The sequence below is a fragment of the Mercenaria mercenaria genome, chromosome 4 (genome assembly GCF_021730395.1).
Source record: "Mercenaria mercenaria strain notata chromosome 4, MADL_Memer_1, whole genome shotgun sequence".
Taxonomy (NCBI): domain Eukaryota; kingdom Metazoa; phylum Mollusca; class Bivalvia; order Venerida; family Veneridae; genus Mercenaria; species Mercenaria mercenaria.
The window spans coordinates 90,500,576-90,513,222 of record NC_069364.1 but is presented as its reverse complement, the minus strand read 5'-3'; the positions used below and the strand labels follow the sequence as shown (position 1 = coordinate 90,513,222).

General features: G+C 38.0%; 1 protein-coding gene across 1 annotated transcript in view; it reads right to left on the bottom strand.

The window, feature by feature from the left end:
- The window catches only part of LOC123552414 (histone-binding protein RBBP4), a 54,021-nt gene that overhangs the window by 38,273 nt on the left and 3,101 nt on the right, over positions 1-12,647 (bottom strand). Inside the window, exon 3 of the mRNA XM_053542325.1 lies at positions 515-565. Within this exon, the coding sequence (XP_053398300.1) occupies positions 515-565 (51 nt within the window). The remainder of the gene's footprint in view (positions 1-514; positions 566-12,647) is intronic.

Below are 12,647 nucleotides of genomic sequence, written 5' to 3'. Positions count from 1 at the left end.
TTACACCAGGTATGCAATTTGAAATCCAAAATGCAATAAATTCACAATTTTCAAAATGGCTTTCTGTACATGTAATCAGAACATTGTGCTAGCGTTTTTACAACTGAATGCATGTGTGCTGGTATTTTTACACCTTTACACTTGATGCACAAATCGAACCAATCATACCCCAAAAATATTGAGTTTAAATACAAGTAAGAATTAAGTGTGCATGATTACTAGTACGAATAAACAAGTGTATTTCGCACTGATTCCTAGGCCCAAGCATTCTTTAGTTATTATCCAGAAACTGTTTAACTGTTCCGGGTCACTGTGCCCTTGACCTACTGACCTCAAAATCAATAGGGGTCATCTGCTAATCATGACCAACCTCCCTATAAACTTTCATGATCCTAGGCCCAAGCGTTCTTGAGTTATCATCTGGCAACTGATTGGTCTAACTACCGACCGACCGACACCTGCAAAACAATATTTTAAAAGCATAATTAAAACTAGGCTACCAGTGAATACTTACGTGTGTGTTCCTAGGATAAGTCTGTGTAATGAATAGTCTTTGCCGTCCGGCCTGCAAGTAGAAGGAGAATTCATTTCTATATACTTTCAGCATATTTCATCTTCACGACAGTTTGTTTATTTTGGGTTTAACGCCATTTTTCAACAGTATTTCAGTCATGTTACGGCTGGAAAGGCCAAATTTTTGCCACTACTCAAACTAAAATTCATAATGTGGATTGTTGCCATCTTCAAACCATCTCATCAACAACCACCTATAGTTCAAGTTTAAGTCAATACCACGAACAATTTTGAAGTTGAAGTCCAGTCACAAAATGCGAAGGATAGATTTGAGCACATTTTTGTGATCTTGACCTTTGACATACAGACCTGGTTCACGTTCTCTGCATAATATATCACTTCATACTGCACTGTATGAGCCAAGATTGAAGCTGATATCTTGATTGGTTGTTAAGTTATGCTCCAGACACAAAGTATGAAAGACAAATTTGACCATTTCAGACTTTGACCTTTGACCTACCAACATGATTTATGCGCTCTGCACATTGTCTGATCACCTCCTATGTACATGTATATGCTATAGCTGTGTACTGAATGGAAAAAAAATTGATACGATATGTATTGCAATAAAGAAGGATTAATACACAATATGTATTGGCGATACAATTATACAACATCTAGCAGGACCTGTAACTTCAAAGCTGCAACACAATGGGTCCAAAAACTGTCTGTTTGGGTAACATGACCGTGAGAAACTGGAAATGTTTAGTTGTGTGGGCTCCTGTAAAATCTGAACACAGTTAAAATTGTTAAAGAAATGTTAAAGCATGATCTCTGTATCTTATAGATGTATCAGTCTATATTTCAGAGCTATGTTGGGTAAGTACAAATATTTCTACTTAAAGTCGTAAATTCTGACCATGAACATAATAAGCACGGCCTTTATTAGTATATATCAGATCCTTTTGAATTTGATTCTTTAATTATTACAAGAGGGTCATGATGACCCTGGATCGCTCACCTGAGTAATATGAGCTACATGTTTCAAATGTCAAACTGATGATCAAATATTAAGAAAGTCAGTAGGTCACATACATGGTCAATGAAATTCAGTTTTACGATTTGTGTGCAAAACTGTGTACGTCATCAAAATTTCAAGGCTGTACCTTGAAAAACAAGAAAGTAGGTCAGTAGGTCACAGTCAAGTGACATCATATTACTTGGGGTCATCAGCAATGTTGGCAAAAAGCCGGTCAATATGAGTATTGACCGGGCCAGCGGTCAATACTGGTTAAAACCGGTCAATTCAATACTTTGGTCACTCTTGGGTGGTCAATACTGGTTTATTCAAAACTTTTACATAATGCACATTCACAGATTAGAACAAGCTGTATCAGTAAATGTAAAAATTATAAAGCAGTCTGAATAACATAAAATTTTGTTTGTTAAAAAGTATAGTGGATTAGTTGTCAATACTGGTCGATTCAGTTTTGGTCCTTGGCAATATGTCCTGGTCAGGCTCAGTTCTGGACATTATACTTGGACTGGTCAGTGGTCAATACTAGTTTATTAAATGCTTTTTTCACCTTGAAGTATAGCCTTTATTTTGAATTAATTAAAAAAAATATTACTGATGACTCATCAGGTAATTATAATTAAACAGTCTTGGAAACAGGATCAGATCATTTTTAAAGAATTTTTCCTATATAACTCACATAATAACTAAGTGACCCCAGGGCGGGGCCTCTTTTAACCCCAGGGGCATAATTTGAACAATTTTGGTAGAGGACTACTAGACAATGCATCATACCAAATATCAAAAGCCTAGGTCTTATGGTTTCAGACAAGAACAGGGGTGTAAAATTCTTTTTCACACCACTCGCCCTGCAGGACTAGTAGCTACTAAAATCTACTCGCCCTTAGTGGACAGTCACTCGCCCTAATAATTGACATTTTTAATACTGTCACATTTTATGGAAGGAGTATTTATACAACAAGCAAATTTCAAACATAACACATAGCTCGTACACTTTGTTTCCTTTTTGATTTATTCATTTTTGTTACTCTTAAATTTCCTTTTCACACCAGACATTTTTCTTTCATTAATTTTGTCATCTCCACCATCAAGTTGCTCTGCATAATAACTGCATCGATAGTAAAAGTAATCACAGCCTAACCCCTACCGTAGTTTCCCAAAGTGTCAGGAAAGTATTAAAAATCAGTTATTTTCATTTTCTCAAGACTTATTTCCCGTAAAATAATTATTTTGAAAAGTGTCCTAAAAATATGGACACAATAATCATCATCCACCTACCCGTCTTGAAAGCGAAAAAAAAAAAGTTGACGATCATTGGTAATTATTCTGTTGATAAACTAAGTAATTGGCCTGTTTTCATCATCAATTAACATCCTCTCAAAGAGCTAAAGAAGTGTGTCGGTATCATGACATCTGAAGCGGTGATCAAAGCGGTATTGTTGCACGAGATTGTCATGGCATTACGCCATATTACAGTTTTCGCGCCATGTGACCTATTTGCCCTCAATGAATTTACATTATCGTTTGAGAAGAATATTTTATAACAAGAGGGCCATGATGGCCCTATATCGCTCACCTGTTATCATTGCACTTAAGGACAAGTCTTCAAGGTCAAAAGATCATAATAGAAATCAATCAAAAGAATTATGAGAAAATATAGTTGAAATTTTCTTTAAGTAACTTTAAAAACAAGATTTGAAAACTTTTTGTAGAGGTCCACTAGGCAATGCTACATGTCAAATATCTAAGCTCTTCTGGTTTATTTTTAGAAAATTTTGAAGATTTTTCTATGTACAATCAAGTAACCCCATGGGGCAGGGTCAATTTGACCCCAGGGGTCATGATTTGAATAAACTTTGTAAAAGTCTAATAGGCAATGCTACATGTCAAATATCTAAGATCTAGGCCTTCTGGTTTATTTTTAGAATTTTTTTTTAAGATTTTCCTATGTAAAATCAAGTGACCCCTAGGGCGGAGTCAATTTTGACCCCGGGGGACAAGGTTTGAACAAATTTTGTAGAGGTCCACTAGGCAATGCTACATGTCAAATATCTAGTCTCTACGCCTTCTAGTTCATTTTTAGAAAATTTTTGAAGATTTTCCTATGTAAAATCAAGTGACCTCTGGGCGGGGTCAATTTTGACCCAGGGGTCATGATATGAACAAATTTGTAGAGGTCCACTAGGTAATGCTACATGTGAAATATCTAAGCTCTAGGCCTTCTGGTTTGTTTTTAGAAAACTTTTGAAGATTTTCCGTTGTAAAGTCAAGTGACCCCTAGGGCGGGGTCAATTTTGACCCCCGGGTCATAATTTGAACAACTTTAGTAGAGGTCAACTAGGCAATGCTACATGTCAAATATCTAAGCTCTAGGGCTTCTGGTTTTTGAGAAGAAGATTTTTTAAATATTTTCTTATGTAAAATCAAGTGACCCCTGGGGCGGGGTCAATTTTGACCCCGGGGGCCATGATTTGAACAAATTTTGTAGAGGTCCACTAGGCAATGCTACATGTGAAATATCTAAGCTTTAGGCCTTCTGGTTTATTTTTAGAAATTTTTTGAAGATTTTCCTATGTAAAATCAAGTGCCCCCTGGGGCAGAGTCAATTTTGACCCCGGGGTCATGATTTGAACAATTTTAGTAGAGGTCCACTAGGCAATGCTACATGTCAAATATCTAAGCTCTAAGGCTTCTGGTTTTTGAGAAGAAGATTTTTTAAGATTTTCTTATGTAAAATCAAGTGACCCCTGGGGCGGGGTCAATTTGACCCCGGGGTCATGATTTGAACAAACTTGGTAGAGGTCCACTAGGCAATGCTTCACACCAAATATCTAAGCTCTAGGTCTTCTGGTTTTTGAGAAGAAGATTTTTAAAGTTTTTCCTTTCGGTTGCCATGGCAACCAGTGTTCTGCATAGAATTCAATTCTTTGAACAATTTTGAAAGGGGGCCATCCAAGGAACATCCCTGTGAAGTTTCATCAAAATTGGCCTGTTGGTTTAGGAGGAGATGTTGTTTAAAGGAAAGTGTGGACGGACGACGGACGGACGGACGGACGGACGGACGCCGGACGGTGAGCGATCACAATACCTCACCCTGAGCACTTTGTGCTCAGGTGAGCTAAAAAAAAAAATACATGTAAAAAGATTCATTTAAAACTTATTAAAAACCGCAACATTATCATTTTGTTTTATTTTATAACCACATTTCTATTTACGTCCACGAGGTCACGTACCCTATTCCGCCGCACTAACAGAAACCTTTTTACCAAAAAAATCGTTTTACTCAACGTATTTAAATTACTGTCGCTTTTTCATTATTTAAGATTTTTTAATTCTGTTTTTTGTTCTTTCTGCTCAAAAGTCCGAATTTTATGCCCATAGTATGTATCACTTATTTTATCTTAGAAAGAAATCAGTAATTAAGATCGCGCTGTTTGAAATTTAACAAATGATTATATGAAAATTCGACCGTTTTCATACAAATTTGCTTACATTTCCGTCGATATTTTATTGAAATCTTAGTAGAATTCAAATTGTATTACTTCTCAAGCGATGTTGAAAAACTGAAGCGATAATGTTAAAAAATGAATGCACTACGCGCGTTTATTGTGTACGTGTCGATAAACAAAAGTAACGGAGATGTAAATTTGATATCACGATAGGTCGCACGTGCTCTCTGAATGGAAAATTACCAGCATGACGTTTTGATATCTTTACGATTCGCGGGTTAATTCCAGTCAATCAAAGTAGCAACTGAAATATCTCAAAGTTTGTTGTGTTTTTCAAGCTGTAATTTCTGAATTTCATTAAGGCTACGACGTAAAAACCACTCGCCCGATCGTTCGAGTATACAGCGAGATCCACTCGTCCTATCCAGACTTTAACTCGCCAATGCGAGCGGGTGAGTGGAATTTTACACCCCTGAAGAAGATTTTTAAAGCTTTTTCCTATTAAGTTTTTATAAAACTTTGGACGCCCAGGGCAGGGCCTCTTTTCACCCAAGGGGTACAATTTGAATAATTTTGGTTAAGGACCATAAGACGATGCTACAAACCAAATATCAAAGGTCTAAGTGTTGTGGTTTCAGACAAGAAGATTTTTAAACTTTTTTTCCTATATAAGTCTATGTAAAACTTGGGACCCCCGGGCCGGGGCCAAATTTGACCCTAGGGGGATAATTTGAACAACCTTGGTAGAGGACCATTAGATGATGCTACATACCAAATATCAAAGCCCTAGGCCATGTGGTTTTGTACAAGAAGATTTTTAAAGTTTTCCCTATATAAGTCTATATAAACCATGTGACCCCCGGGGCGGGGCCGTATTTGACCCTAGGGAGATAATTTGAACAATCTTGGTAGAGGACCACTAGATGATGCTACATACCAAATATCAAAGCCCTAGGCCATGTGGTTTTGTACAAGAAGTTTTTCAAAGTTTTCCCTATAGATATACCGTATTTTGGTGTGTATAGGTCGCACTTTTTCTACCCATTTTGCTGCCTGAAAAAGTTCCTGCAACCTATACGACAGAACATTGCCAGCAGTTTTTTTTTCGGGCCAATTTTCTGACCGTAGCTCTCGCAAAATTACGTGCATCTGTTACGAACGAACAAAATGGATAAAAAATATCAATATCGGCGGCTTTTCAACCAATAGCCGTTACTTTCAATAAAATATATCGTAAATAACCCATACAAACTATTAAAATTACGAATGACTTTAATTCAAAGATGTTTTTGCAGTCTGAATTACGTTTGTTTCTACTTTCGTTTTACTGGACGCCACTGACATGTACTCCGGGTTGGATAAAATCCGGACAGATCCGTCCTCCATTCCAAACATTGTTTATACTAATTCTTAGCGTATTAAAAAACTTGAAAGATAATTTTTTACTTTTGATTTTTAAATAAAAGAAATAAATCCAAACAGAGATATTTTGTTAATCTTTTAACTCAGAATCAAAAGAACGCGGTTAATTACATGACAAGTGCAAACAATTCACACTTAAACTTGCATGATAACAGAATGTAAACGCAAACCGTCTGCTGCCAATTAGTGTCAAAAAGCCGCTTTTCTTTGATGTAGTATGTTACCGATACTACTGTTGGTACGAAACGGTTGGGAACGAAAATAACACTGTCCGATTTCCACCAATCAGGTTCTGATAATAATTCAGTCCGCGGCATCAATATGGCCGCCGCCATAACTTTTTTGCCGGTAAATAATTAATATTGCTGGGGAAAAAATCTGAAATTTAACTGCGACTAATACGCTAGAAGTTAAATTTTCCAACCATTTCCAGAGCAAAAATTAGATGCGGACTATACATTACCGCGACCTATACACACCAAAATACGGTAAGTCTATATAAACCATGTGACCCCCGGGGCGGGGCCATATTTGACCCTAGGGGGATAATTTGAATGATTTTGGTAGAGGACCACTAGATGACGCTACACACCAGATATCAAAGCCCTAGGCCCTGTGTTTTTGGACAAGAAGATTTTTAAAGTTTTTCCTTTTGGTTGCCATGGCAACCAGAGTTCTGCTTGGAATTCAATTCTTTGAACAATTTTGAAAGGGGGCCATCCAAGGATCATTCCTGTGAAGTTTGGTGTAATTCTGCCCAGTGGTTTTCAAGTAGAAGATTTTTTTAGAAATTGTTGACGCACGACTGACGAGGACATCAAGCGGTCACAATTGCTCACCTTGTCACTTTGCGACAGGTGAGCTAAAAACTGCTAAAATTAAAAGCAATATATGTGTTAACAACATCCGTGTAAATGGAATCCCCCGCAACTGAAATTTAAATATGTAGCAAGTGAACGTGATACGGAAAATTACCAGCGTGACATATGAATGTGGGTAATTTCCATTCAGTGCACGAATAAAAATAAAAAGCCAATGAAAAACGTAATTTCCTTAAATCATGTGCTTGATTTACTTGTCGGTGAGTGTTTTTGAACTTAGTTGTCAAAACAAACAGTGAAAGTACGCAGTGACTGTTTTTGAGATATAATGGCAGTGAAAATATACCCTTTTTGTAATTTCTCTGAATCTTAAGTGGAAACCAATAAAGAAATAACAAGAGCTGTCTCCATAGGATGACACATGCCCCCGATGGCACTTTAAATGAATAATATGGCCAATGTTAGAGTTTAGGACCTTTGACCTACGGAGCTGGGTCTTGCGCGCGACACGTCGTCTTACTGTGTCACACATTCATGTGTAGTTATTTTAAAATCCATGCATGAATGACAAAGATATGGACCGGACACACCCATCAATGCACTATGCCTTAATGTCTAAGTGTGACCTTGACCTTTGAGATACGGACCTGGGTCTTGCGCGCGACATGTCGTCTTAATGTGGTACACATTCTTGCCAAGTTATTTGAAAATCCATCCGTCGATGACAAAGATATGGACCGGACACGCCCATCATTGCACTATCCCTTAATGTCTAAGTGTGACCTTGACCTTTGAGATAAGGACCTGGGTCTTGCGCGCGACATATCGTCTTACTGTGGTACACATTCATGCCAAGTTATTTGAAAATCCATCTATCGATAACAAAGGTATGGACCGGACACGCCCATCAATGCACTATCCTTTAATGTCTAAGTGTGACCTTGACCTTTGAGCTACAGACCTGGGTCTTGCGCGCGACACTTCGTCTTACTGTGGTACACATTCATGCCAAGTTATTTGAAAATCCATCCATGGATGACAAAGATATGGACTGGACACGAAAATTGTGGACAGACCGACAGACGGTTCAAAAACTATATGCCTCCCTTCGGAGGCATTTATAAGTTTAATTTTATTTTGTTTCAAGGGGCATAACTGAATATATCGATACACAGAGTAAGTCGATAGGAGTATTGGTGTAAACATGAATATTCAATTCATATCGATATACCGGTATATTGATCCAGATCTAGTATATGCCTAATTTAAAGTCAATACCTTTAATATTTATCAAGTCATGCTCCGGACATGAAGTATGACAGTCTTTTTCTTGGACCGTTTTGGGGAACGAAATTTAGCCCAAGTCCCCTCTCTAAAAAGTATGTTTCGAGGGTTGAATGCAATACTGTCGTAACTCCTATTAAACAAAGAAGGACGTACGACAGTATTGTGTTCAACCCTCGATATGGTATGACCGCGACTGCATTGAATCAAGCTCGCCAATTTTCACCAGAAATGAAAACATGCTGAGCAATACAAGTAAATATTATACAAAGAAAGTCAAAACGCTGTACATAATTGACCGTTATCTGAAGGGTCCCTCACTGAAGTGATACTAGAAAACTTAGAGGACAAACAAGAGCTGTCACTAATGGTGACAAATGCCCCCGCAGCGCCTTGACCTTTGACATGGTGACCCCAAAGTCAATAGGGGCCGTGTACACAATAAGTACTATCAGTTTGAAGGTCCTGGGTGAAGTGGTTCGCAAGTAAAGTGCCTTCATGCAAAAAGTTAACATTGGCCCCTGTGACCTTGACCTTTGACCCAATGTCAGTAGGGGTCGTGTACTCAATAAGTACTATCAGCATGTGATGTTTGAAGGTCCTGGGTGCAGTGGTTCGCGAGTAAAGTGCCTTCATGCAAAAAGTTACATTGTGACGAACGAACAAACTGATGCAAAAAGTTAACATTGGCCCCTGTGACCTTGACCTTTGACCTGGTGACCCCAAAGTTAGTAGGGTTCGTGTATTCAATAAGTTCTATCAGCATGTGAAGTTTGAAGGTCCTGGGTGCAGTGGTTCGCCAGTAAAGTGCCTTCATGCAAAAAGTTAACGTTGTGACAAACGAACGGATGGACAGTTGAAAACTAATATGCCTCCCTTCGGGGGCATAAAAAAGAAAAAATGACTTGTAATGTGACATACACTGGGACCCCGCTATAAGGCTGTCGTCGGGGTCCAAAGTTCGAGACCCGCGGATCTAGCGGGGTTAAATTTATAACGCGGGTTGATCATATCAGCGGTATACGCAATACCCCACCCACCGGTAACGCATTTTGGACGCTGTTTTATGTTAATAAAAAATAAGAATCGTATAAACGGGACATTTATTTACCTTAAATGCTACTGAAAAATACATTAAAAGAATTATAACGCTGTGTCATCTTCTCATTTTGTCGTGATTATAAAAGAAAATTGGATTTGTGTATCCCGGAAGTAAACATATATAACGCTGTGTGAGGAGTGCGCGGTTATGAGAATTACAATATGCAATGCAATTGCACTGGGGTTTATGTAACTAAAAGAGAAAAAACGCAGACAGTCTTAAAAAAATTAATTTCGAAGGAAATCGATAAATAAGATAGAAATTTTTTAAATCACCGTCGTTGATATACGATATTAAAAAGGGAGCACATCCTCAGTAAGGCTTTCAGTGCGTCGAATCTTCGTTATTTCCGATGAATTGAGTGTGATGATTACGAAAAACGGCTGCAGTTTATTACAAAATTCGATTTTTTATTCACTCAAGTGATCATGTCATCTGCTAAATTGGTGCAAACTTAAACGGTTTGATAGTTGACTGACCAATGTTTCACGCTTGTTATGCAAACAATCTAATTTTGACACGGTACTGATTGCCTAATTGTCACATGTCTACATGTATTGAAACTTTAACAAAGGCGATACGCAAACAAGTAGCTAGCAGACGATTATTGATTTTTGTGACAGTTGTCATGGAAAGGTGTTAAAGTACCCAGGTACTTGTAGTTTTAACGCTAGTTATGATCAAATTAAGTAACATCCGTGGATTTTTTTTTTTTTTTTTTACCCTGTAAAATTTGGGCGCCAAGGCCATACAGCGTTATACCGAGGACCGCGGTATATCGAGTAGCGTTATAACCGGTTTCGAGTGTACAACAATAACAATGCTGAAATAAAGGTTTATGATGGTATAATTTTTTTTTTGAAATTTCCCAATTTTCAGGTTTAAACCGTTTTACACGTCATTAATTTTTTCCCAAATGTATGGGCCCCGGGACCTAGGTTTGAAACAGTAAAAAATCCCTGTGCGTATGAACAGTCAAATCTCGATACATCTCGACTTACTCGGGACTAAGGAAAAAGTCTACATATCAAACAAGAGATCACAGAGTGATCTTGGCGCCCACCAATGTGCCATTTTTGAGTGTTCCAAATTTCAAGACTTATTGGCTAGCTCAAGGTCAAATTTCATTTCTGTACACAACACTGTGCATGTGGTCCAAATTCGAAAGCTGTAGCTTGAGAAATGTGAAAGTAGGTCACTAGATCAATTTCAAGGACAAACTTCTTTGTACACAAAACTATGCATGTGCATCAAGTTTGAAGGCTGTAGTTTGAGAAATTTGAAAGTAGGTCACTACGTCAATCTTAAGGTCAAAGTTTATTTCATTACACAAAACTATGCAAGTGTCCAAATTTGAAGGCTGTAGCTTGAGAAATGTGAAAGTAGGTCACTAAGTCAAAATCAAGGTTAAATTACACTTCAGAACACAAATCTATGCATGTGGTCTAAATTTAAAGCCTGTACCTTCAAAAATGTGAAAGTAGGTCACTAGGTCAATGTCAAGGTCAAAGTTTGTTTCGGTACACAATCCTATGCATGTGGTCTAAATTTGAAGCCTGTAGCTACAGAAATGTAAAGTAGGTCACTAGGTCAATCTTAAGGTCAAAGTTCATTTCGGTACACAAAACTATGCAAGTGGTCCAAATTTGAAGGCTGTAGCTCGAGAAATGTGAAAGTAGGTCACTAGGTCAATGTCAAGGTCAAATTTTACTTAGGAACACAGAGCTATGCATGTGGTCCAAATTTGAAGCCTGTACCTTCAAAAATGTTAAAAGTAGGTCACTAGGTCAATGTAAAGGTCAAAGTTTGTTTCAGTACACAAAACTATGCATGTGGTCCAAATCTGAAGGCTGTAGCTTGAGAAATGTGAAAGTAGGTCACCAGGTCAAAATCAAGGTCAAATTTCATTTCCGAACACAAAAATATGCATGTGGTCCAAATTTGAAGCCTGTACCTTCAAAAATGTGGAAGTAGGTCACTAGGTCAATGTCAAGGTCTAAGTTTTTTTCAGTGCACAAAACTATGCATGTGGTCCAAATTTGAAGGCTGTAGCTTGAGAAATGTGAAAGTAGGTCACTAGGTCAAAATCAAGGTCAACTCATGTCAAGGTTCATCTTGCCACTCAAAACCATACATGTGGTCCAAATTTGAATGTTGTAGGTTATTGACAAGAAGATTTTAAAAGCTTTTCCCTATATAAGTCTATATGAACCATGTGACCCCCAGGGTGGGGCCATATTTGATCCTAGGGGGATAATTTGAACAAACTTGGTAGAGAACCACTAGATGATGCTACATTACAAATGCCAAAGCCCTAGGTTTTGTGGTTTGGACAAGAAGATTTTAAAAGTTTTTCCCTATATAAGTCTATGTAAACCATGTGACTCCCGGGGCGGAGCCATATTTGACCCTAGGGGGATAATTTGAACAATCTTTGTAAAAGACCACTAGATGATGTCACACACAAAATATCAAAGCCCTAGGCCATGTGGTTTTGAATAAGAGGTTTTTCAAAGTTTTTCCCTATATAAGTCTATATAAACCATGTGACCCCCGGGGCGGGGCCATATTAGACCCCAGGGAAAGAATTTGAATGATCTTGGTAGAGGACCACTAGATGATGCTTCATACCAAATATCAAAGCCCTAGGCTCTGTTGTTTTGGACAAAAAGATTTTCAAAGTTTTTCCCTATATAAATATATGTAAATTATAGAAATAAACAAAGGGCCATAACTCACTAAACAATTGTTGAACCAGTCTGATTTTCAGGGGGACACAACTAGGGTACCAATACATCATTCTGACAAAGTTTGGTCAAAATCCCCCCTGTAGTTTCTGAGCAGATGCGATAACGAGAAATTGTTAACGGACGGACGGATGGACGGACCACGGACGCAGAGTGATTTGAATAGCCCACCATCATTATGATGGTGGGCTAAAAATCCAGATAACCGAAGTAAGGTCAACTTTGTTCGGTACGGGGGTAATGAAGTTTGTTCATAAAAACACAGTTATTTTG